General features: G+C 29.2%; 1 protein-coding gene across 1 annotated transcript; it reads left to right on the top strand.

Moving 5' to 3' along the window:
* Window positions 1-1,005: 1,005 nt before the first annotated feature.
* LOC107444607 (uncharacterized) lies at window positions 1,006-20,799 on the top strand. Its single transcript, XM_043049016.2, has 11 exons — window positions 1,006-1,141; window positions 3,683-3,867; window positions 5,381-5,634; window positions 6,644-6,700; window positions 6,786-6,896; window positions 6,968-7,083; window positions 9,442-9,500; window positions 9,593-9,645; window positions 18,401-18,528; window positions 19,104-19,245; window positions 20,784-20,799. The coding sequence occupies exons 1-11, from the start codon at window positions 1,078-1,080 to the stop codon at window positions 20,797-20,799; spliced, it is 1,185 nt and encodes a 394-aa protein (XP_042904950.1). The 5' UTR covers window positions 1,006-1,077.
* The last annotated feature ends 6,926 nt before the right edge of the window (window positions 20,800-27,725 follow it).

The following is a 27,725-nucleotide window of genomic DNA, read 5'->3' as shown; positions in this document are numbered from 1 at the left end:
TAAGTACAAACCGTGAAGTTCAAACTAAACTACACTAGTTATGAAGTAAAAAACAGACAAAACAACGAAAAAAATTTTTCAGGTAACTTTAATAAAATTAAAATTAGCTTTTTTTCTAACTTTAATTAAGTGCAGTGGCGTGCACAGAGGAGGGGGATGAAAGGAGCAATCATCTTAGCAGAATGTCAACCATTTGACCACTATTGTCATTTAAATTTTAAATCAATTAAACTATTATTTTTTATGAATTTAAAGTTTTTAACAGATTACGTACAGCTTAAGCAAAATATTTCATGAAGGTAAAACTATGACTTTTATTCAGAATGATTGATAATGAACTATGATTTGAACCATGATTGATAATGAGTTATGATGATTATAAGAACTATGATTTTTATATGGCAGTTTTTGGTTATTATAAATTTAAAAAGTCTTTACAAGAAAGAAAAAAAATAGAAATATTTTGGCATAAATAAGGTTTTTAACTAGTAATAAATTTCCTCATACATTTACTTAAAAATGTGTTTGAAATAAAGATTTGGGCACTTATTTTTTCGATGTTTTTTCTTTTTAACAAATCATTTTTTTTGTTCCTGCCAGCTGTTACATTACTCTTTTCAGGAGCGTCTAACCGAAATGTTGCTCTAGGCATTCACAAACCTCTACCTACCAACCCCATGAATTCATAATTTTCCAGTAGAAAAATACAGTACATACAGTTCAAAAAGTACAGTATTTTAAATAAAAAGCCTCTTGCTAGGCTGAATTCTGACAACAAATCATTGAAACCAAAACATAAATAAATAAAACACTGATCACATACTAAGAAAAAACATCTTCGGGAATTGAGTTCGTTCAATTGACAATAGAGGTTCCAATGTACCGTTTCTCCTTACTTACGTCATATCTAAAAACTAATTTATTATTTTGCTTCGTTTTTCTTACGTTCTAAATGTTTTTTTTATCTTATCTAAGTGTTGGGGATTTTATCAGATAGGAAAAAAAATGGATTTCATTCGTATTTAATGTGATTGAAAGTTTTATTCATTGACAAACTTATACTGAACTCAAAACTTAATGGGGGCAGTCGTCGCTATTCCCCTAACCATAACCCTTTCTTTATTCTCATTAAAGCCATCAGGTAAGTGCTCATTGATTTGCTGAAATTTCGTAAATGTTTCAGACATTTACGACTCAATCAATTGATATGAAATATGACGAATTAAATTCCAAATTCTTAAAATCAAAAATGTCAGAAAGGGACTTTTTCGATTTCTTTCTGACTGTAACGATTTTTTTCATCCATTAGAAATTTCATGCTATTATTTTTTTTACCATTCTAAATATTATAAAAATAAAGAATAAAGTTTACGTAGATTTAATTATTCCTTATACAGTAAATAAAAGAGACGTTAAGTTTGGAAATCGGTTTACAGTTAATTGATTGAGTTTTCTTAATTATTGAATAATTTAATTATTGTCTTCATGAATAACAATTTTATTTATAATTTTGAATGTCATTTTTACCTAAAAGATAAGTGTAGATAAAACCATTGTAATAACTAGTAGAAATAGATAAAATAGTTTTGAAAGTATGAATAAAAGAAATCGTTTTAGGTTTTACTTATTTTTCGATCCTTTTTGGAATTATTTTATTAATTGCAGGAGTGTTGAGCATGCATGCTTGAAACGATTTTTTTTATCTAATAGAAATTTCATGTTATTATTTTTTTACCGTTATAGAAGTATTTTAAAAATAAAGAATGAAATTTTCATATATTTAGTTATTCCTTATACAGTAAATAAAAGAGACGTTAAGTTTGGAAATCGGTTTACAGTTAATTGATTGAGTTTTCTTAATTATTGAATAATTTAATTACTGTCTTCATGAATAACAATTTTATTTATAATTTTGATTATCATTTTTACCTAAAAGTTAAGTGTAGATAAAACCATTGCAATAACTAGTGGAAAAAAATAAAATAGTTTTGAAAGTATAGCTAAAAGAAATCGTTTTAGTTTTTGCTTATTTTTAAATCGTTTTTGGAATTATTTTATTAATTGCAGGAGTGTTGAGCATGCATGCTTGAAACGAATTTTTTTATCTAATAAAAATTTCATGTTATTATTTTTTTACCATTATAGAAATATTTTAAAAATAAGGAATGAAGTTGTCATGGATTTAGTTATTCCTTATACAGTAAATAAAAGAGACGTTAAGTTTGGAAGTCGGTTTAAAGTTAATTGATTGAGTTTTTTTAATTATTGAATAATTTAATTATTGTCTTCATGAGTGGCAATTTTATTTATAATTTTGACTGTCATTTTTACCTAAAAGGTAAGTGTAGATAAAACCATTGCAATAACTAGTAGAAAGAAATAAAATATTTTAAAAAGTATAGAAAGAAATCGTTTTAGTTTTCACTTATTTTGAAATCGCTTTTGGAATTATTTTGTTCATTTCAGGAATGTTGAGCATTATCAACCGACTCAGTCTACGAATAAATTGGTTGAATTCTTTCTGTCTTAAATAATTAATAAAAAAATTTTTATTTTTATTAAATTTTTATCCATTATGTGTTTAATTTTTTTTCTTCACTTTTTGTCGCTCTGAAAACAGTAATAAAAAGAAATATCAAATATTTCGTTTGTGTTGTTTTCAAAAAAATTTATTAATTAAATTTTATTAAAAAATTGCACATCTCGAATAGAATTTTTAATAAATAAATAAAACAACTTGTCCAATTTGATTTTAATATATAATTGAAAGTTATCATATCCTACTTTACCAATTATTAAATAATTGGAGAAAAAAATTAACATGAGTTAAAAAAAAAATATTAGTAATCATATTTCATTTTATTAATACAATGATGTTTTTGAGAGCTGAGCTGCTTTCTAGTAGAATTTCCAGAAACTTGAAAAGAACCATCTGGAAACAATATTTCAAAACTCTAATTTTCGAAGAAAAAAATAGGGTTATCACTATTTTGCCCAGCTATTCAATTAGTAATTGTTCAATCTAATTATTTAAAGGGGACGAAATGGCCACGGAAGATTTCAACCCAATTTTAGTGTTAACCCTTCATTTCCACTTATTCACATTTTTTTAATGCATTTTAAAATGCCACCATGACCACCCAAACAGTCTCTAGAATCCTTATAAAAAACAGTAATGAAATAAGTACATTTAAATGTAACAAATTAATAATAAGAATAGGAAAAAATCTTCTTCGCATCTAACTTTCTAATCTAGGACTAAACATCTAGAACTTTCAATATATAGTTATATAACGAATATATTATAGTTATATAACGAATATATATTCAAATATAACGAATAATTACTAAGGAAGGCAAGATGGACAATCAATTTGATCGTTTGATGAAGTTTGAAGTTATTTCTAATAATTGATTTTTAAATCTTTTATTCTTTCCGTGTTTTTTCCCAGTACCCAGACAGATTTAGATGTTTACAGCCTTGCCTTCCACTGTAGTGATTTTTCGGATGAGGAAGCTCTTTTTGTTTTCGTTTCTTCTCTTTAATATTAAATTGACTAAATAGCATTAAAAATTTTTTTACTTAATTTTTAACAAGGATTCTAATTATGTACGTTAAGGGTAGTCATTGCGCAACACCTGTATATATTTGCGAGTATTTTTCAATATATGTTTTGTTTAGATGTCGTATATTGGATCAAGTTCATTGTATCCTACCTTTGCATTCGTATTACCAGATGGGTAGTAAAAGGAAGATTGGATCTATATGACCTAAGAGCTGAACATGATCCCGTAAAGATAAATTTTATTTCACATCCCCAAGAGGTAATCTTAGAATCACCTTTAGAAGAATCTCAGTTGAGCACAGTAAGTTCTTGCATTAATTATTAAATCAGTTATGACTGCCATTCTTGTTAATAATAAATTAATATAAAGAGATTTTTATATTTTCCTTCACTGCTTCTTCCTTTTTTGAATCCATTTTAATAATATGAATATATTTATTTTGTTTGAAATAATGTTGTTACTTTTTGACTAGAATGAATTTGTAGTTGTTGTTGTCGTCAGCCATTATGGCAGAGTGGTTGCGATTGTTTTTGTTTTCCAGTGGCACCATCTATGGCCAAGGATTTGACTTCTGCCACATCCATATGTCACACCCGTTTATAACCCGGACCCCATTCATACATCCATTCATTTATCCACAGATCATAATTTTGACCTGAACCAGAGAATGATCGATCTCCAATTCAGTACCCCCAGAGGTATTTATTCCTTTTTTTAAAAAATGGGAACATGAAGGACTTTGTGACCCACCAGATTTAATGTGCCCCAGTCACCATTTACTACTTTTTTGTCTTTGACCGGCTGGATTCGAACTCCCGTTCTGACGAAAGTGAGTCCAGCTCCCTACCAACCTGGCCATCCCAGCCACCAGAATGAATTTAATTAGTTTAAATGCAAACATATACTTTTTCATAAAAGTACATTTAACATCGAGAGCATTTTACCCCCTTAATAAAATATAGTATTAACTAATAAAAGCTCATTAATAGTGAAGATTTAGTATCCATGTTCTGATTTCAGACATATTTTTTTTACTTACTAAAATGTGTAAGACGATTTATAAAAGCAAATAAAATATCTAAAATGAATAATGTGACTATTGTTTTCGTCAAATAATTTTAATTTCGGACATAGAGAAGCCACCTAACCTCAGTGACGCGTCACATTTTTAAAAATTTTGAAGAGAACGGAAAATTTCACACATAAGGTTATTTTTAAGCAAACGGTAGTCAAAAGTTTATCAATCGTTGTGATTCAGTATGCATGTTCTAATTTGAGATATCTATTTTTATGCTTTTGCCGAGCGGATTGTGTACTGGCCCGGGAGCCATCAGAAAGGTCCAGGGTTCGAATCCTGGACGGATGGATCCTGGACAGGCATGGATGTTCTTTCATCCTCTGTATTACCTGTCCTTACTGTGGGAGCAACGTTGGCCCACCTAATATGATGCTCCTAAAAAGAGTGGTCAACAAATCTGCCCTACTGATACTTAAATGACGAGTGTCAATCGGGTAGGCATTGGAAAAAAATATTCTTTACGATGTAAAATTGATTGATGAGGTCGAATGCGAATATAGATATAAAAATAATTAATGTGCTTAATGTTATTAATATATTGCCAAATAATTTTAACATCAGTTACGAAGAGCTAATGAACAACCACACTTTTGATAAAACCTTTAAAAAAAACAGAGAAGTTAAAGAAATTACAAAAAAGAATCGCAAAGGTGTGATTTGATTTGTCATTATACCTACTTAGGAATAAATAGGAATATTACCTGTTGTTTAACTTGGCTTAAAATTGCATTTTAGGCAGCTGATGAAGTGTTCTTTTATGGCGTTAACTCAAAGTCTGAGCATCTGGTAGCAAGAATTGGAAGGGGTCTTAATCACACAGCAGATGCATGGATACATCTCAAACTAAAAAATGGAAAAACCTATGAATTCCATAGCACTGCAGGCACACAACAGTGTTATGACAGAAAAGTTTTCAGTTGTGATGGATTTCAAATGCATTATCTGACACCCATGAGAATCTGGAGGATTTTCTATAATGGCTGGATAAAGTATACTTTTTTTATGTTATTTAAATTTAATTTAATGTTTCTCGCTTGTGTTAAAATGATTTGTAATGCTGATTCAAGAAAGAGGTTAAGCATAATTTTAGAGAATTCAAGTAAGATTTGATTTAGCTTTCTTTTCTTATCCGCATACTTTCCAGTTACTGCCTAAATTTCATTGATGATGATGATTTTTATCCTTCTGAACTGAATTAGATCATATTCATGAATTCCTTAACCTTAAATACCTCCAAAATATATATCCCTATAAAACATGGATCTCTTTAAAGGTTCCCTCGCTCACTAAGTTAATGCAGTTAATTATATTTAACGAAGTTGCTTTTGCTTTATTACGTTTGGTGCCGATTGTAAATGTTTCCTTAACACCGCGGGAAACTCTGAGGGTTTTTAAATGTCCAGTAGAGAGTCAAGTCAAGTAGTTTGACCTCACTTGTTACCTTTAAAATTAATTGAAGCACGAGGACTTTCCCTAAGATGCCAAACTTGCAGTGGCAGTTGTTTCAAAAAGGTGTTTATTTTATTTTATAACCGGTGTTGAACAGCTGACCCAATTCTGTGTTAATGACCATCAAAGTTATCTTTGTAATTTTGAAACCAATCCAGAAGAAAAGGGAAGTCTTCGATCAAGTATTGGGACAAACTAGCCTTCGTAGAGCACTTTTTGATGGAATTAACCATCATTTGCGATTCATGCACTCAAAAAAGAGGATTTTTCAAGGTTATTCGTAAACTTATTTGCTGTTAAATGCACTCTGAACCTTCTTCCATTTCAAAAACGAAGTAGACATTTAACAGTTTCAATCCACTAGAATTTGCGAAATTTAAAGAATTCGCCAAAAATGAATAATAAATTATGTTGTTTAGTTAAAAAAGACTAAAATAAGATCTCTCACAAGCAAATCTCATATTTTTTCACAAATTTTACACTGTAGTCTTCTGTTAAACTATTTAATTATAACAGAAGCCATATTTAAGTATTGATTTTGTTATAAAGGGAGAAAAATGAAGAAGATTCTACAGTGAAAATGGTGTACGTGAAATTCGCTCTGCTGTAAGTATATCCAATGGAGTGTAAAAACGTTCGTAGTTCTTATATTTCTTTCATTAGTGGAATATTTTTATATCTTTAATTTCAGATGGCGGACGTCGTCTGTGGTATTTGATTTCTTGTCTGATGCTGAAGCCGGGGCATTAGCAAATAGTTTGGCTAATACAAAATGGAACAACTTCTTACCTCCACTCGCAAAGTATTTTACATTACTCTTATTTCTGATTTCCCGCATGTTCTGAAAATAATTTTCTCTTTATTTCTTTATAGACTTTGTAATGCACTGAACTTTTATGCCCAATGTGGAATAATTACGGGCACAATCAATGTAGAAGGAGAAGAAGAAAACAATATTTACTTATTTGGTGAAAAAATTCGATACATGGGTGAGATTCTTATTTTCTTTTAAATGTTTAAGATATAAAACACGCATAAAACACAGTAACAAATCATATAAAAACGTACACGGTTCAATAAAAACTAACTAAATTACACCAAAAAATTAAAGTCAAATTAATGAATAAAAAAAAGACTGGTACGCGGAAAAAATGTAACTGAAAAATTGTAGCAAAAAATTGAGAAATTTCGTGTCAAGGTGGATTAGAGAGGATAGAGAGTTTACCTCCCAATGAGGTAAGGTGGTTCGAATCCCAACGGTGGCTAGTTGATACGAATTCTGCTCCCGACTTCCATCAACCACTGTCCTGAAGGGAAATATCCTCATAGATAAATGGATCAAGAATTAGATTCCTCTTTATGTCGGGCTAACTGTGTGAGGTTTTAGCGGTTTTCCTCTCCATTTTACACAAATGCGGATGAGTTACATTAGTGCTTCCCAAACTTCTGACTTTTGTGTACCCTTTCTAAATATTTCGCAACGCTGTGTACCACTAATAAAAAAAATTATTTTTTACTATAAAAAAGTTACACAAAAGCTAAAAATCACAACTGGCCGTTGACACCACTAATTTTAAACTGTTAACTCTACAAAAAGTAGCCAATAGAAAATACGTAATTGTAATTTTCATGGCTAGCTTTGTTTTTAAATAAAATTTTTTGAAATTTTTGTTTGTTACTAGATATTTCGCATAGGAACGCGTACCCCACTAAACTGTTCCCGTACCCCTGGGGGTACGTGTACCACACTTTGGGAAACACTGAGTTACATCAATAAGTCCTTCTCGAAGGCTAGTTTCCCCCAATTACTAATTCAGTCATTTTCTTGTCTTCTGGGTTGGATTTAAAGTTACATGACTATAGAGTTGAACAGTGATAGTCGTAAATTCAGAATCATGTCTTCTGTTCAACACCGGTTATCAATTAAATAAATTGAAAATTGGCGACAAAATTAGTTATTTTCAATTTGCTAGAGAGTCCCCAAAAGTATCACTTGGCGAGCTTGGTAAGTTAACTGTCAAAGCATTAATGACAAAAAGACTGTTTCTGGACCAGTTTGAATACATTTTTGTATGGTAATAATTATTAAAATACTCAAAATTACATAAAATTAAAATAATTTATGTAAGCAAAAGTATCATTTCAAACACGCATGAACAACTAGTCCATGTGCCTGAATAGGAAACGCTCTGAAGCTGCATGCGATGACAATTGCATTCGTAACTTACCATGTAATTTTTCATTCTTATGTTGGGGTGACGATTTAAAACTTAACGGGAAATAACAAAAGAGTTATAATTAAATTTATTTAGCCATGTGCAAAATTATTTTTGGCAGTTAACTAGGTGTTTCTGATCATTTTTTTTCCATCGAATGTCATAGCCGAAAACACTCGAAATTAAAAAGTCTTGTTTGAAATATTCTTTGATAGTATTGCCTTTATTGAGGTAATAACTTTAAAGGATAATAGAATATGGTTAAACAAACTCTATTGCAATGCAAAGGTTAAAAAAAACTTATAAGAAATGCAAAGGTTAAAAAAAAAACCTCTTAAAATGCATTTTAAAGAAAAAATTTAAAAGTACGATAGTTATACTAAAACGTTATATTTTTTAAAAAAATTCCCTCTGGAATTATAAAACCAATTTATATTTTAAGTTTTAGCATAAAATGTAGCGTAATCGAGTTAATTATCACACATCACTACCATTGTTTTTTTTTCAGCATCTTTTCCTTTTATTTAAATGACTGGCGCGCAGATCAATTTCAGCATGTTTTATCAGCTCTATCATTCATAATCCCTAATAAGAATATATGAATTTTGTAAACCTATTTCAAATGAATCTAAAAAACGCTATTTTATAAACGGGGTCCCTTTTTCTTAAACCAACACATTCTAAGAATTAATACTAAATTATAATTTTTGACGACCTCAGTTTACCTCAGTTTATTCTGAGAATTCTTAATTATAAGTTTAAGAAATCGTTTGTTCTATATAACGAATTTGTGTCGAAACAAGTGGTCATACTTTTTAAACATGTTTTTTAAGCATGTGTCATTCCCTTATACTCCTTTTCATTTGTATTTCCCACTAATGGTGAGAAATGAAGTTGCAATAAGCCTAATGTTTTTGACGAAAGCCGTAACATCCAAAAAAAGGAAATTAATTTTCGAAATTTGACGAAATGCTCGCTCAGAGTATTTGCCAGGACACGATTTCGTCACAAGCGGAAACATTCACTTGAATTGAGAGATTTCATTTCTTTTAGTGCATGAGAACGGGATTTAATCCCAATTATATGAATAATGTTAATAAAAATAAACTAAACAATCAAATTTCATTATAGGTGGCTATTCAATTATGAAAGAAACGAGTTTCATGCATGCATTTGGGCAGATATTTAAAGTATATATATATAAATTTTTAAAAAGTTCTTTTCATTTTTTTAAAATTTTACAATGTATTGTTTACATTAATATTTAAACATTTCTGACTAGGATGGAAGCTTTGTACACTTGACTCAAATATCAATAGATGGTATCGTTGAAAAGTACGTGTTTTTAATCTCTCTCACTCTCTCTCTCTCTCTTTCACTCAATACTATTTACACTTTATTTTTATACATGTTGCGTTAGAAAATATTTTTATGACTCTCTCTCTCTCTCAAGCACAACTATTTACACTTTATTTTTATAAATGTTGCGTTAGTAAATATTTCTATGACTCTCTCTCTCTCTCAAGCACAACTATTTACACTTAATTTTTATTAATGTTGTGTTATTAAATGTACGAATTTCTATTTCTTTTAAGCATAACTATCTACGCTTAATTTTTATAAATGTTACGGTAATAAATATTTTTATGACTCTCTCTCTCTCTCTCTCAAGCACAACTATTTACACTTTATTTTTATAAATGTTGCGTTAATAAATTAATAAATACTTTTATCTCTCTCACAAGCACATCTATTTACGCTTTATTTTTATTAATGTTGTGTTGTTAAATGTACAAGGTTAGCTATACTATATACATTTTTCGAACATTGTACTATTAATAACAGCGTTTAAGCTCGTTCATTCGCAAAAAATACGATCGATGCCTGAGATCACGAACGTTTGAATGGATGGATGAACGGACCCTGCATCCGTATTTGTCACCCTCTCCATCCCTGCTTCTTTTCGCTATAAAAATGGCGTCCTTCTTCTATACGGAGACGTGCGTCTCTTTGTTTAATAAACAGATCCCTAGCTATCTCATTGAAATGGGATTTCTCATGTTGTTAATATGGGCTTGTTCAGTACTGTGTGTCAGTAGAATAAAGAAGACGTATTTTACTCTTTTACGTTTGAAGAAAGATCCCTTCTCGCATATTATAGAACTCTTCGTTAAAGGTAAGCAGTTGTCGAAATATGTTACGTAAAACTTCACTGCTTCGTTTCTTTTTATGTTTGACAATTATATATATCTGTTATCATCATCATAAATCTGCCTTCATGTANTATATATATGTATGTATATTTCTCTTATGCAAAATAAGATACAAATGTCCATTATAGAACTTTTTCTGGAAACCTACTAATTTTACCTAAAATCAATGCTTAAAATTTTTTTTTCTTCAGTTTTTGCATCGAATTGCCTTTAAAAAAAGAAATGCGTCTGTCTAACATTAAACTGACGGTAATAGTTTGTAAATATTGATTTACGCTCCATAAAGTATTTACTATCATTTTTCTCAAAAGTAATTTTTATATTTTTATGCTCAACATTGACGAAAACGTTTCAATTAAAAAGGAAAAACTTATATTCCTAATTATGTGCATTATATCTATTATCTTTTTTTCATTAAACAAGACTGTTTATCTACATAATAGAAGCGGAAACTAACATGAAAAATATAAAAAGAAAATAGCAATGTTTTCTTATCGAATATTAGTTATCTATATTTGCAGACATATTTAAACTAATGAGGGAGAAAAATGGAAAATTAAATTATTACTTGTTGAATGAATTCCAGACTTTTCTGTGCAAATGATAGTTTACCTGTTTTTCATTGAACGTCAGTAATTTATATTTACCTGAGAAGCGTGAAAATAAAATTTCTGTAAGGATAGTCTTTACGCTAATATTTCAGAAATAGTACAGAATTTACTTAAACCATATTATGCAACGAAACTGTTTCTCAACATTTTTCTTTTACAACAACAAAAAGTTAGGTCGACTTAAAGATGTAAAATCGAAATGGAAATGGACTTTTTAATCCTCAATATTAACAAAATTATTTGAATGCAATGGTCTAATTATTTGATGCAGCGGGACTATTAACTAACATTTGTTTGAATAAAAAAAAGCTTAAACCAATGAGAACAAACTAGATAAAAAATATCTAGAGCATTAAACCTTAATACTAATATTGATATTTGAACTAAGAAGAAGGGAAATAAAATTTCGTACGTTTCAACGTTCATTACTAACTCAATACTTACTTACTAACTTTCTTCACATGACTGTGTAGAAAAAAAAGAAATAACGAGAGAATCATTCATTCTAAACTTGCTTCTGTAACATCACTATGTAGAGACGAATAGAAAAGTAAAAGTATCGAGAGAATCAGTTCTCAGAATTAAATAAAGTATTTCAACAAAAATGAGTTAAAACATTTGCTTTTTTAATTGCATTTATTGCAAACTTGCTTACATAACATGACTGTGTAGAAAAAAAAAACATGCAATTCAGCAGTATCACTAGCATCTGCTCTCATCCCAAACATTAATATTCGGTATGAGAAGAGAAAAATGAAATTTCTGTACGTATTTATATGCGTTGCAAATCTGCTTCGGAAATATGAATATATAGAGGCGAATAGAAGTATAGGAGTATCAAGGGAATGAGTTATCAGCATTACCATAAATATTTGAAATGAGAAGAATGAAAATGAAATTTCTGTACGCGTTTACATTCATGACAAACTTGTTTATGTTGCATGACTTTGCAGAAACAAAATAAGAGTATCAAGGAAATCAATTTCCCATGTTAACATAAGCGGTTAAACTGGAAAACTGAAAACGAAATTTTTATGCCAATTTATAGTTATTAAAGAGTTGCTTGTCCTACATCATAGTGCAGAAAAAAAATTGCTATATAAGAATTTTGCGCATTAGTTCACAGCATTCACAAAAGCATTTAAACTAAGGAGATTAACAATGAAACTTCTTTTCTTATTTAAATCCATTGCAAATTTGCTTATGAAACATGACGGCTTTCCAACATTTCTTTACATAATAGGAATTAAGACAAACGAGAGAAGTGTAAGAACAAAATGGCAAAATTTGCTCTATAGAATATCGGTCTTTTTAATTCCTTTCACACAGGTTTACAGCATTCATTTAATGATCAATGATATACAGCACTATTGTAAAGATTTTGAATGCAAAAAATTAATTTTTGGCAATCTATTATGGAGAGTGTTTGTTTTAGCCGATTGGATCACATTAAAATTAAAACAAAAAGAAATTACCCGTTTTTTACAAACCTTTAAGACTTTAGAGAGATCTAATAAATCCATTGAAAAGATGTATAATTTAATTAAAAATTGTATGACCATTTCGCTATTACTTATACATGGTATTATATTTATATTTATTATCAATCTTTTCCTTAGCGATGAAAGTACTAGTTCTTGGTTTCGGCATTTATCTTATCACATTGATGTTATATTAGATCAACGGATTAAAGCAGTCATCTCGATTCTTTATTTTGTTTTATCGAAATTAATAAGCTCACTAATGCCATCTTTATTAAGTATAGTCTATATTGGGTGGTGTGGTGCATTAAACAAAGCAGTTAAAGACTGCGGTAAAACTCTCAACGGAAAAGCAAACGTGGAAATATTTATTCATAAATATTCTGCTGTTTATAAATTAGTTGGCAAAATGGAGAAAACCTTCTCTTTGCACATTTTTTGCCTAATTGGAACAAATTTTTTAGTTATCTTCAAGTTCTTTGCTGAATTCCTCGGTTATTATTCGTACGATGATAGAATTGCTGAAATAGAAAATTTCTATTCGCCGTTTCTTCAAGCACTTTTATTCTTTGTTACAATTTACTATGCGGCGGGAGTAGAAGAACAAGACCGTATACTGAGACAGAAGGCTGAAAATGTAGCATTTCTCCTTATTACTTCAAAGAAGACTTATAAGAATGGAGACTTATTATCGAAATTCTTAAGCTCGAAGCAAAATATTGTTATGTCTGCTTGGGGTGCTTTCACTTTTAGTAAAAGTTTACTTCTCACTTCAGTCGGTGTCATTATATCATATAACTTACTCATTTTGCAAGTGAGACTAATAAATTAAATAAGAAGCGTTCAAAAATACTCAAATGAATATTTGCTTTCTCCTTAATGTTGTATTGGACACCATTATTAATAAATAATATTAATCGGCTTTATTATTATTGGATATAACTTACTCATTTTGCAAGCAAGACTTATTAAACTGATAAGCGAATGAGAAACGTTCAGAAGCAACCAAAAGAATATTTGCTTTCTTGATATTGTATTGGAGACCATTATTAACAAAAAGTATTAATCGATGTCATTTTATCAGATAACTTATTCATTTTCCAACTAATAAATGTTAAAAAGTGCAATGAAAGGATATTCGCTTTCTTCTTGATGTTGAATTGGAAGCCAGTATTAATAAATAATATGCGATCGTACATTTAGATACAATAAAAATGTACTTTTTACTTCAGTTGTTGTCATTATATCATGTAACTCAAGTGGGGCCATTAAACTGATGACTACAAAACGTAACCAAGTACTCAAAATTATGTTTGATTTCTATTTAACATTCAATTGGAGCCAATTGTTTAGAAAAAACTTAACTTCTATCAGTGACAATTTATTCATTTTGCATGGAATGTCTTTAGCTACAAACATAAAAAATGAAATGATAAATGAAGAAAGATCATTTCAAAAGTATTGAAGAAAACTTGACGTAAATGATCCTAAAAAACTGAAGAGAGAAGATAAACTTGTTAGTGTAGAAGTTTTATTAGTTTCAAAAATTATTAATATGGAAACAGTTGACGCGTTTTGAGTGCTCCAAAATAGGCGTCCATTTTCAGAATTCACCGGATCAGAAGGAAGAAAAAACAGATATGAAATAGGAAACGCAAATTTGCCTTCGAAACCGCGAAATAAGCATTTGTCCTTAATCGATAGCAAACTCTATAACAGAATTTGAAAATGTTTTATAAAACAACTATGATTGTAACTGAAAATTAATCCACTACAAATTTTAAAAATGTTTGCATATATAGTGATTTTTAAGATTGAAACTATAGCGAAAAAATGTTCTAATTGATAGCATTTTGAAAATTTCAGAGACATTATGTTCAGAGACCCTAAAGACATTAGAGAGACATTAAACAGACAGAGACATTAAACAATGATGAATTCTCTAAAACTTTCCATAAAAACAAAATCAATACAACCGTAGAGCGAGAGCAATTAAGAAAAGTAAAACTTATGCTCATACATCACACAATTTGATACGAATCCTGTAAAAAATTCTCACATTTTCTTTTGCATAAAGACAGGGCTATTTAATTACTGCGTTTTTCAAAAGATTTCTGTGAAAAAACGTCCCTTTACTACTACGGCTATGTTTTTGTTAAACAGAAACAAAAGCAAAAAAACAATTTATTGCATGAATATTTGAATTTTGATCTGAAATTATATAATTAAAGTACTTAGCAAACAAATCACTTTTTCCGGAACATGTCACGGAACAAAAAAAAACTGATATAGTGTAATTTTTGCTGTAATATTTACGGTAAAATCTCTGAGTCTCTCTAATTAAATAAATATTTCTGTAAAAACTACGGTATAATATTTTAAGGTCAAAATGAATGTGCTATTTTACAGGTGATGCACCCAAAGTGTCAGTACTTTATACTATAGTTTGATCCGGAATTTTTCACAGCGTGCGAATATATGTCTAACTATAAATAAATAAGATCGATAGAGTTGGAACTTGTGAGTTGGCAGCTCTGGGTTGAAGAAATCGGTATCAGAAAACTGTTACCGGCTGAAACTTCGAAAAACTCTTGCCTATATAAAAGAAGCTCTTCAGATTACAGATATTTCTCCAACAAAAAAAAGAACATTGATTAGATGGAAATATTTACAGTAATAATTTGCCAAAACATTGGAGTTCTACTACTATTTATACATACGAATGTGAAAGACCAGCGAATTTTTCCTCCTCCTTATAATTTTGTCTGATTTCTTCTTTTCTTCATTACACTTTTGACGACGATGACATCAGAACAAAATTTAAATTTCATCGCTTTCTGTGAGCCGTAATTCAGTGTTAGAAACATTTGGATACCCATAGAGAAACTGCTGTAACTAAATATATTGCAGTAAATGTGCATATGACCTGATATTAACTACCAGTCAATTAATAACATTCATCAACTGCAATAAAAAAATCCTATTTAAAATTGACAGGTTGTGCGCAAGAATAAAGTAACTGTAAAAAAATTAAAATAAAGTATTAAAGACAAGAGATTTATGTATTGTATCCCACAATATATATTAGCGAACTGGTATTACATTATCTTATTCAAATCGAAAAGTATGTTTGTCCACTGTCAAAAATGGATTGGAAAATATTTTAGAAAATTTGAACTATCATTAAGCCACTCAATTACAGTAAAACCTCAATCTTAGACAGTTTCAAACCTAAAATAAAAGCTCTTAGTCTATCAAAATATTAAAGTTTATTAAAAAAACTACTGAAAGTCTATCGAAAACTTATAGTTAGATGGCAACGGTGGTGCAAATACACAGAGATGACACACTGAGAAAAAAAAGTTCTGATCAACTCTGAATATCGAAACATTTACCGTGCTTCTGTCTTTATCAGAACACCAGGAAGACTGGTAAATTTTACCGAAGCGCTTTGATAATGATTTCGGTAAAATTGACAATAAAATCTGATACTTTAATACGTGATAAAGTTTAATAAATGTTGTAAAATTTGGGAATTTATCGTGATTCCTCAGTGGATGGCATGAAAATTATTTATTCAGAGAAATTTACTTTTCAGTTTTGTATTTTTCACTAAATGTGGGGAAATAAGAACTATAATTTGGAAAAACGGAATTTCTAGTAAATTGCTGCCATACGAATGAAAAAAATCATCAAATGAATGGTCTAAATACTGTATAGTTTGGTCTAAATAGTGTCCTATTACGAGAATTATGGGTTTTTTTTACTTATAAATGCCATTACCATACTGTAAGGTATTTTTACCTGATTTTTTTTCTCCTTGTATAAACTGTGATTTAGTAATAAAATTTATAATCACTATAAAAGTAAGTGGAAACAGTTTTGACATAAAGAAACTGAAAATTCCTTAGAAATTAAAATTCAATTTAAAATTAAAAATTCAAATATCCTGATTGCCTATCTAGATTATTTACTTTAAAATTTTCGTTGAAAAAATTTTATTTTTGATTCAGCAGCATTTGTGCTTTAATTTAGATTTGTTTTAACCACTATGCTAAATCGATAATTTAATCATATAAATCTTAGACATATTAGCTTGGCAGTTAAGTTTTTAAAAAATTGGAGAAGTACTTCAGTTTTTAAAAAAATTCCTCCATTACTCATATTACGACCACTACTTAAATCTTTTCCAGATGTTTGAAAGTTGGCAGTAATAAAGAAGCAAGTTTTTTTATTATTTATTTATTTATTCATTCTTTTCCTTTATGTTTCTTTCCTTCTTTTTTTTTGCTGTCTACTGAAAAAATAAAAATCTAAATCAATAAATATCATCTTAGAAGATAATTTCAGAGAGAGCTCATAGTTCTAAGTGGTATAAATTCTTGCACGTTTTTTCTCTTCTTAATTTTTGAAATTCTTTAAAATTCTTCTTTTAAATTGTTCGATTTTTTTTTTAAAATAATCAACATCTGTAAAATATTTTGATGCAAATTTTTGAGTATTCATGTAAAATATTAAAGGAAAATACTATTGCTAAAGATTGCATTTCAAATTACTTAAAACAGCATATGTTAGAATAAACTTCCAATTTATGAAATGATTTTCATGAACTATTTAAAATTCATGACAGTTACCATCGTAACGTTTTCTGAGAAAAGGAGACAATAGTTAAAAGTAGTAAAGTAGGAAACAATAATTGATAGTAAGTTAACTTTCAATTATTGTTTCCTTTTAGTAGGGAAACATTTTGAGTAAGGAAACAATAATTGAAAGCGACAATAATAAGACTTTTTTTAAAAAAAAGTTAAATCTTGGAGATTAAATGAAAGTTTATGAGTCTGTAGCTTAGAATGTGATCTTATAAGACCAAGACTCCTGTTTCATACGGGAACTAAATATGCAAGGTGTTCCGTGATGGCCACCCTTGATCTGTATTTTTTAAATTCTTGTCAAAAAAGAAATACAGGACTTCATGGGTTGCAAAGTTAATGTTCTAACAAGAAGAAATACAAATGCTACCAAAAACAGCCATAATATTAGTTTACAGCCTTTAATATGTATGCTTCTTTGATTTCATTTGAAAAATTTCCCCATAAAATTGAGATCACGTCACATACTGTCGAATAGTGAATTATATATTTTTCGTGGTTAATTAATGTGACATAGCTCAAAATTTTAAAATGTCTGTGACTGCAGCTATGTGTTCCTTTTTTCAGATGTAATATATCTGTATGACAGATCTCCAAGCGTTAAGTAGTATCTTAACAGAAAAAATCTTTAATAAAGCAGGGGGAAAAAATAAACACTTTTATTACTTTTGATGCAATGATTGAATTTTCACCTGTACTACGTGTCAATCTTAACAGTCTGGGATTATATCCTTAATTATGCCCATTAATTAGTACAGGCGATATTTTATGTTGCGAAATTAAACATTAGAAGCAGTACTTTCCATTAATAAACACACACTTTTTTCGACTAATTTGAAATCTTAACCCTCTGATGTGGGAAATCGTCGCAATCTGGAAAATACGGCCCAAATAGTTTAAATAGAAAAGCGCTATTGATATTTTCAAAAAAGATGGGAAACCTGGTTAGTATTATTTAAAATCAGATTTTTCTAGTCAAAAAATAAATATGAAAGCATGAGTTTTGCTAACATTGGAATGCATCTTCTGCAAAAGCATTGAAATTAGTAGCTATGAATTAAGCAATCATTATTTTATATTTCAGCTGTTCTTTCGAGTAATTTGTTATAAAGATTTGTTTTTAAAATACTTTACAGCTTGCAATTTGGTTTCGTTGCTGAACCACTTGGTACTATCACAGCCATTACGGACAAAACTTTAAATTTTAAAACCTTGACTGGAAATAAGGAAGAGGAAAATGAAGAGATGAAATTTAACTGCAAAGGTAATGTAAATATATGGTTTCTCGGTAAGAGATCGAAAAATGAAAATAAAGACTCGGTGTAAACCGACACTCACGTGGACGCTTTAGTGAATGTCCAGAATATTTGTTTTTGTATCATTTTTAGTGTATAGAGAATAGAGCAAGTGCATAACGGGTAATGTTCCTTAATCTTTAAAAGACATCAGTGTATAGAATAATGCGCAACTGCATATCAGATGATGGCCCTTAATCTCAAAAAGAATTATCAATGAACAGAATACTGAGTAAATACTTACTGGACAATGACCCTTAATCTGAAATAATATTAGTGGAGAAAACTGAGCAAGTGTATATCGGGCAATGGCCGAAAATTTGCTAATTTATTTATTGAAATTTTCATATTTTTTAATTTTACTGATATTTTAATTTTTTTCTCTAAAGTCACTAAATGAAATAGTGTATAATAAGAAAGCGTGTTTTGTAAACAATCCGTTGTTGTTGCTATGACTTCTGGAATTAACGTTCTTAAATTAACTAAATTGTTATTTAAAACAATTTATCACAATGATTTTCAGCTGCTATGTTATTTGTTTCAGATTTAGAATACATTATGAAAGGAGGGTTGTCTGGAAAAGAGATGACTTTCGAGAAGAAAATAAATTTGGTAGGAAATTTACAACTTCAAAACTTTAGCTTCAGCTTGAATTCTATGGATGGTGCAGGATTTTTTATGAAAGGGTTTGTAACAATGCACTTTATACAAATACTCAATGTACGAAATAAATAATAAAAAGTAAAGACAATGTGAAAATAAATACACTCCATAACAAAAAATAGACGCACCAAGAAGGAAGACAATGTGCAGAATAGTAAATGATTAAAATTTCAGAACAATTGAATAATTTATTGCGGAGTTACAGTAACAAGTTCAATAAGGTGTTAACCCGCCTCCAGCCTGGATAAAAGCTACCACACGGCGTGGCATAGACCGATTAAGCTCCCGGATGGTCTCTTGCGGTATTTCCTGCCAAATTCGATTCAATTGTCGAACGAGGTCATCAACATTCCGTGCCANGCCGCAGAAGTTAAAGAACAAGACCGTATAGTAAGACAGACGGCTGAAAATTTGGCATTCCTCCTGATTACTTCAAAGAAGACTTATAAGAATGGAGACTTATTATCGAAATTTTTAAGCTCGAAGCAAAATATTATTCTGACTGCATGGGGTGCTTTCACTTTCAGTAAAAGTTTACTTTTCTCTTCAATCGGTGTCATTATATCATATAACTTACTCATTTTGCAAGTGAAACTATTAAACTGATAAACGAATAAGAAACGTTAAAAAGTAACCCAAAAGGACTTGATTTCTTCTTGACGTTGTATTGGAGACCATTGTCAATAAAAAGTACCAATCGTCATTTTATCCTATAACTTATTATAAGTGTCATTTTATCCTATAACTTACTTATTTTGTAAGTAAGATTAATAAACTTATAAATGAATAAAAAGCATTCAAAAGTAACCAAAGGAATATTTGCTTTATTCTTGATGTTGTATTTTAAACCACTATCAATAAATAATATCAATCGGTGTTATTATACCCCACAAATTTGCAAGTGAGACTATTAAACTAACAAATGAATAAGAAACGCTAAAAAGTAACAAAAAGAATATTCGCTTTCTTCTTGATGTTGTATTGGAAATCATTATTAATAAATAATAGTCTAGAGTACTTTTAGACACAATAAAAATGTACTTTTTACTTCAGTTGGTGTCATTATATCATGTAACTAACTTATTTTGCAAGTGGGGACATTAAACTGATGACTAAGAAACGTAACCAACTAATCAAAATAATGTTTGATTTTTATTTTATATTGAATTGGAGGCAATTGTTTAGAAAAGAATTTGCCAATGTATTTTTAACTGCTGGAAAAAAATCTACTTTTAACTTCTATCAGCGTCAACTCTGCACTGAATGTCTATAAACATAAGCTTTAAACATTAGCTATAAACATAAAAAATAAAATTATAAAAGAAGAAAATTTAAAAAATGAAAAAAAAAGTAATGGTCCAACAATGACATGAATGGTCCTAAGAAACTGAAGAGGAAAGATAAACTTGATACAGTAAAAGTTTTATTAGCTTCAAAAATTATTAATACGAAAAAAGTTGACGCGTTTTGAGTACTCAAAATTATGCGCCAATTTTAAATTCGAAACAACCATGATAAAAAAGTTCTAATTTATAGTAATTTGAAAATTTTGCATGTTCAGAGACAATAAAGAATGATGAATATTCTAAAAAGTTCGATAAGAACAAGAACAATACAATCGTGGTGCGAGAGCAATTAAGAAAAGCAAAATTTATGCTCTTACAGCACACAATTTGATACCATTCCTGCAAAACGTTCTCAGATTATTTTTGAAACATAATGACTGGTTATTTACTACGGTAATGTGCTTTTGTTAAACAAAAAAAATGAATTGCATAAATATTCAAATTATGATCAGAAATTAACTAACTAAAGTATTTAGCAATTGCTGTCAGCTGAGTCTGCCATTTTCACAGGCATTTAGCCGAAAATTTTCTATCATATTTAAAATGGTACTAAAAGTTATGCTGCAAATATTTGAATTAACTCTATAGAAATGTGAAGATCTGTTATAAGATAAAAGACCTAAATTCAGAATCCTCCCACTGTATCAAGCATTCTTGACGTTCTGCCAAACACTGTGTATTTGGGAAATATCGGGCTTGAATCCCACATTAAATTTGGACGTATCTTTGCGACGTACTTTTCTAAATTGTGTTCTTTATTTTTCAACTTGGCAAGAGATTATATATCGTACTTTTCAATAATCACACAAGCCTGCATTGTATAAAATTCCGGAATATTTTCAGATTAAAAGCACTCAGGGTATTTTTATTGTGAAATCCATTTTTTGTTCCATGTAACGGAACAAAAAATCTGATATACCGTAATTTTTACATTAATATTTACCGTAGAATTATTGAATCAATCTAATTAAAAAAATATTATTGTAAAATTACGACATAATATTTTACGTTAAAAATGGATTTTACAAATGATGCACCCAAAGTGTCGGTAATTAATACAATAATTTGATCCGGAATTTTTTACAGCGTACGTTTGTTTGTCTAACAATAAATAAATAAGACCTGGAGAGTTGGAACTAGTGAGCTGGCAGCTCTGGGTTAAAGAAATCAGTTGACAGAAATCAGTAAACTGTGTAACTGTTGCCGAAACTTCAAAAAACTCTAACCTACCTTTGAGGAAAGTAGCTCTTAAGAATACAGATATTTTTTCGTAAAAAAAGTAAAGCATTGATTAGATGGAAATATTTATAGTAATAATTTGCCAAAACATTGGTGTTCTACTACTACTTATCCCTACTATCAAATCCCTTCAAATGTGAAAGACTCGTGAACTTTTCCACCTCCTTATAATTTTGTCTGATTTCTTCTTTTCTTCATTACACTTCTATCAGATTATGGCATCAGAGCAAAATTTAAATTTCATCGCAACTTCATGAGCCTTAATTCAGGGTTTAAAACATTTGGACACCCATAGAGAAACTACTACAACCAAATAGACTGAACAAACTGTGCATGACCTATCAGTGCATTAATAACAGAAATTAATTAATATTACAGCAATAAATTAATTAATATTACATCGATTAGAATTAATTAATATACATCAACAGAAATTAATTAATATTACATCAACAGCAATAAGAAATCATATTTCAAATTGACAGGTTTTGCACAAGAGCAAAGTAACTCCAAAAAAATTTTTAAATAAAGTATAAAAGACAAGAGATTTATGTATTGTATCCCGCAGTATATATTAGCTAACTGGTGTTAAATTGGGTATAATATGAAAAAAACACAACTACTTCGATTTAGTAGGAACAACATATGAGGCAATGCTAAACGAATGGAATTTAGTTGTTGTTTATTTAGTTATTGTTATTAGTAGTTGTTGTTATTTGTTTTAGTTGTTGTTGTTTATTTAGTTGTATTTAGTTTAAATAACTTTTCTTTAAAATGCAATAAAATCTGGCGAGCAGCTATTTAAACGATCGAACACTTCATTTGTTTATTTGTGGCTTGAAGTTAGGCTCGCAGAAAATGCCGTTCATGGGTTAAATTTAGTAGGAACAACACAACCTGTGACGTAGGCTATATTATACCCAATTATCTTACTCAAATCAAAAAGTATTATTCTCCACTGTCAAAAATGAATTTTAAAAATATTTTAGAAAATTTGAACGTGCATTAAGCCATTCAATTACAGTGGCAGTAAAACCTCAATCTTAGAAAGTTTCAAACCTAAAATACGCGCTCTTAGTCGATCAGAATATTAGAGTTTATCGAAAACCTACAGTTAGATGGCAACAGTCGTGCAAATTTTATTTAGCTAAAAACATTGGAAAAGCTATTACACTGGAAAAAAAATTTCTGATCAATTCTGAATACCGAAAAACAATAAATGATTTATAGTAAATTGTTACCATATGAATGAAAAAAATGCCAAATGAATGGTCTAAATACTGTATATTTTGGTTTTTATTACCAGAATTATGGGTTTTTTTTTTTTTATTTAGAAATGCCATTACCATAAAGTACGGTAATTTTACCTGATTTTTTTTCTCCTTGTATAAACAGTGATTTAGTAAATAAAAATTATAATCACTATAAAAAAAAAGTGGCATCGGTTTTAACATAAATAAACTGAAAATTGCTTAGAATTTCAATTTAAAATTTAAAATTCAAACCTCCTGAGTGCCTGTCTAGATTATTTACTTAAAAATTTTCGTTGAGGAAAATACAGGTTATTCATAATTCCCTCCGGGGTTTCGAAGCGTTATAGTAAAAAAACGAAGACGAATGTGGCAAAAAAGAACATATGAAATTATTCCAAAAGTATTCAAGTTTTATTTAAAGCAGTTGCCGGTAGATGGCAGTAACATGTACCACTGAAGCCAGTTGTAGTAAACATAATGTTGTAGTAAACAGAGGGAATTATGAATAACCCTATAAATCTTTGACTTAGCAACAGTGTCTTAGTTTAAATTTGTTTTAACCACGATGCTAAATGGATAATTTAATCATATAAATCCAGACCTAGTAGTTTGACAGATAAGTTCTTAAAAATTAGAGAACTTTAGTTTTTAAGAAAATTACTCCTTTAATTATATTACAATCACTATTTAAACCCTTTCCAAAGGTTTGAAAGTTGGCAGTAATACACAAGCAAGTTTCATTATTTAATAATTTTTTATTGTCTGCTTTCAAATCTTTGACGGAAAAAAAAAGAGTTGAAAAATTCTTCAAAACAATTAATATTTTTGAGTAAGGTGGTGAAATTTTTCGTAATTTTAAAATATTTAAATTTTGTTTTAATAAATAAAATTATAAAAAAGGAACTAAAAATAAATAAATAAGAACTAAAAAAAATAAGCTTAATAAATAAATAAAAATATAAAAAATTTAAAAAGAACTATACAAAAATATAAAAAGTTTGAAACAAAATTGCCCGGAAACGACATGTGTTCTAAGGGAGTTAGTTGCGAGTTGAGTAATTTTCACCAGGAAGCATTTTTTGTTTGTTTTCTTTTTCCTTTTTATAAATATGATTTTTAATTTCTTTCATATTAAATTCGTCCTAATTACTTATCAACGAAATCTGTATATTTGTTAGTGCCTCTTTATTAACAAAATTATAAACAATGCTTAAAGGTTAGGTTGTGTTGACTTAAAAAACATATTTTATTATCCCTGTTGACAGTAAAGGTATAACTGAATCAATCATTATAGAAAGACCAAGTTGCCATCTTTTAAAGTTGAAACTTAAAAATCGATTCCAAAAATGCGTCCTTTATAGCAGGGGTCCGAATAAAAAGCTATGTCATAGGTAAACCAGGAAACTTTCGTTTCGAATTGGTTTATTTAACAATTAATGTTTCCATTTTATCAAACACAAAAAGACATTCTTTGGCGTGAGTAATAATTAATCGTTACAACCTGTTACGAAAATTACGCCCAGTTAGTTGAAAATCATATGGTAGAGCATCTACATAATCTCAAAATGAAAGGCAAGTTAGTGTATTAAGTTACTAAAAAAATACATTCATCTTTTATTCAGAAGCAATTATATTGAGAGAAGCTTTTTTGAAAGTAAATAACTTTAACAGAAATTTTAAAGGACCAAAATTTGAAAGACTGAAGTGTTTTTGTTTTGTCTTTTTAACATAAAAACATATTGCCTCTGCTCTTTCTGCTTACTCTATTCTCACATTGAATGCAGCGTTCAATTCAATGTATTAAAATTAAAGATGCATATTTACTCAACTTAAATAAGCTTTTAGTGAAAATTTGCAAAATTAATAGTTTGCAAACATTTCCAGTTAGGCATACCAATACAGGTATCAGCAAAAAAGTATTCGATGAAGAAAAACTATTCAGACCTTTTTTTCCCAATTAAAAATTACCGTTTCTTAGAAACTTAACAGCAAAAATAACATATTTCTCACGATATTTGTCATTGGCCTATGTAATGGCTTGCCTCTTTCTCTATATCTAGCCATTATGAATCAAATGGATTTAAAAAGTAGAATATGGTGTAAATTTTGTTTAACACTAAAAATTATCCTTTCATTGTCGGAAAGTATTATTCATAACATCTTTTGCATGGAAATTCAAAGTCATATTTTATTTTATGATTCTGGGTTCTCTGCGGAATTTTTATGAATGGTATGGCGTTCCTTTGTTAAAAACATTTAATTTGCCATTTTTCGATGACCGAATTGATAGGAAAAGTAAAGTAATACAAGTTTCACTATTTACTTTCATAAAATTGCAACTTCTCTTTTTGTATTTCTTGTTTTGTGAAAATAAACAAAGCACAGTAAAAAATAAAATAAACAGGTGTACAGTGCGCCAAATAAAAAAAACGAAACACCCTGAATAGCTTTTGATCTAATGATAGAGTCTTCACGTTCTAGGACACAATCTAAATGGCTCGAGGGGGGGACCTCAAATAGGCTAATCAGTAAGTGCAAACAATATTTTAAGTTATGAAATCAGACCCAAAAACGTACTTTCTCTGAATAAACAAACCTTTTTTCGTCGGTTTCGAATTTCTGACCCTAATAACTATAAGTTGATTTTTTTTTTTTTGCATAGAATTATCATTGGATAAATGAATTTCATATTGTGTGTATGAAAAGTTTTCAATTCGCTTAAAAAGTTCTAGAGATGTAGAGAAATATGCAAATGTTGAATTATTAAGGAGACCAAATTATTGTAACCAGAAATCCGAAACCGTCTAAAAAAAGTGTATGTTTATTCGGAGAAAGTACGTTTTTGTGTCTTATTTTGTAACTTAAAATATCGTCTGAACTTATTAATCATCATATTTGAGGTAACCCTCTCAAACCATTATGATTGAGTCCTAGAACGTGAAAATTTGATCACTAGGGATCAAAAGTTATTCAAGCGTAGTATTTTTTTTTCTTTTCTTTTTTTGAGCACTGTACATAACATTGTTCCTATCAAATGATTCGAAAAAGTATATACTTGTTAAAGTTCTGCTCCCATGGCTTCATTTAACATCAGCCAGTAGTTTTATTGTATGCTTGGATTTACATGACTTAAACCAATTTAATTTCACCATATCAAAACTACCTGAAATTGGGTGAGAGGCACGCATACGGAGAAGGTATTTTCAACCGTATAGGAAATATTTACCAGTCTCATCGCTATCGTCTATAAACCAGACAGCTCACTGATATTTTTCTCTAGTGGAATCTTCAATACTGTTTGTCGGGACTAACTGAGATGACTTTTTGTGAGTTGGTTTTTACATCAGCATTGAGTTTTATGGTATTATATAGTATCGTATTCTGGGACAAGCACTGCCAACGAGAAAGATATTCTAAAACATCAGTCAAAGTATAAGCAAAAATGTTTCTCTAAACAACATCAGCAGTATCCATTATACAAACTTTGAGTTGTACAGTGGATCCACTATACAAACTTTGTCGGTTGAAATAATTATGAGCTCATACTTCAATATTACAGCATTTTGATATTGACTATATTAAAAGTTATGCTAACTATAATAGTAGTGAGTACTACTGTTTTAGATGGATCATTAGTAGGCTGTCCATTTAAATGCGAAATTTAAAATGTATAACTTAATTGACTCTTATACTCAATAGTGAAATTTGAGCCATTTTAGCAACAAAATCTCAGTTTAATTTAATTGTGTTCACAAATTTCAGATACAATGTGACCAAATTTCTGTTGAGAACTTAAATTTAATTGAAGCATCAAACATTTCATCATAAAATGGATAGAATTTTGAAATTTATGAAGTAAACATAAATATTTCCTACAAAAATTATTTTAAATTTAAAAAAAAAAAACTGTAATAGTAAAAAACTGTCAATAATAATGTATACATGATGCACAGTAATCACTGCCCTAATGCAATTTTGAATAAAAAGACTCTGTTACAAATCGAAAATTAATATTTAAGTGAGAAAAAGCTAAAATATTTAAAAACTTTTACCAATCACCTTTGAGTTCAAAGGAAGAACTTTTAAAAATAATCCATGGTCAATTTATTGTAACATGAAACTGAAAAGTGCTACCTAGCCAAAGGCAAAAACATTCTAGTTCTATTTAAAAAGTTAACTGGTTTTTGATGATTTTATTTCCTCATGTGCTTTTACAGACTTCATTGATGATTGGTCAGTGTTTAGAAACTTTTTCAGATTTTTTAATTACCTAAATCGTCTTTGACAACTTTCAATGTGAAGTTTTTTTCCCTACAAGTTCGTAAAAAATTATATTAATGGCTATCTTTATAGAACATTTTATACTGCACTTCTATTTTTACTTCTCAACAGTCCTTCGAGAAAGAATAAATTTTTGTTTTCTGGCTGACATTTGTTCTTGAACTTTTGATGATAGTTTAGTTACTAAAAATACAAGTAAAATATTTTTCGATTTAAGTGTCTAAGAAAAATATATTAATTTTTTTATCAAAATAAAATTTCCAATGCAAATATGCTTTCTAATATGAATTCCATTAATATCGCAAAAGAAATTAAGAAACACAGATTTGGATTTACTAGACATGCTTTAAGAATTTATGCTAACCACATAACAAATGTAGCTCT

This window comes from Parasteatoda tepidariorum, chromosome 5 (assembly GCF_043381705.1).
Source record: "Parasteatoda tepidariorum isolate YZ-2023 chromosome 5, CAS_Ptep_4.0, whole genome shotgun sequence".
Classification (NCBI taxonomy): Eukaryota; Metazoa; Arthropoda; class Arachnida; order Araneae; family Theridiidae; genus Parasteatoda; species Parasteatoda tepidariorum.
This window is presented reverse-complemented; position numbering and strand designations above follow the sequence as displayed.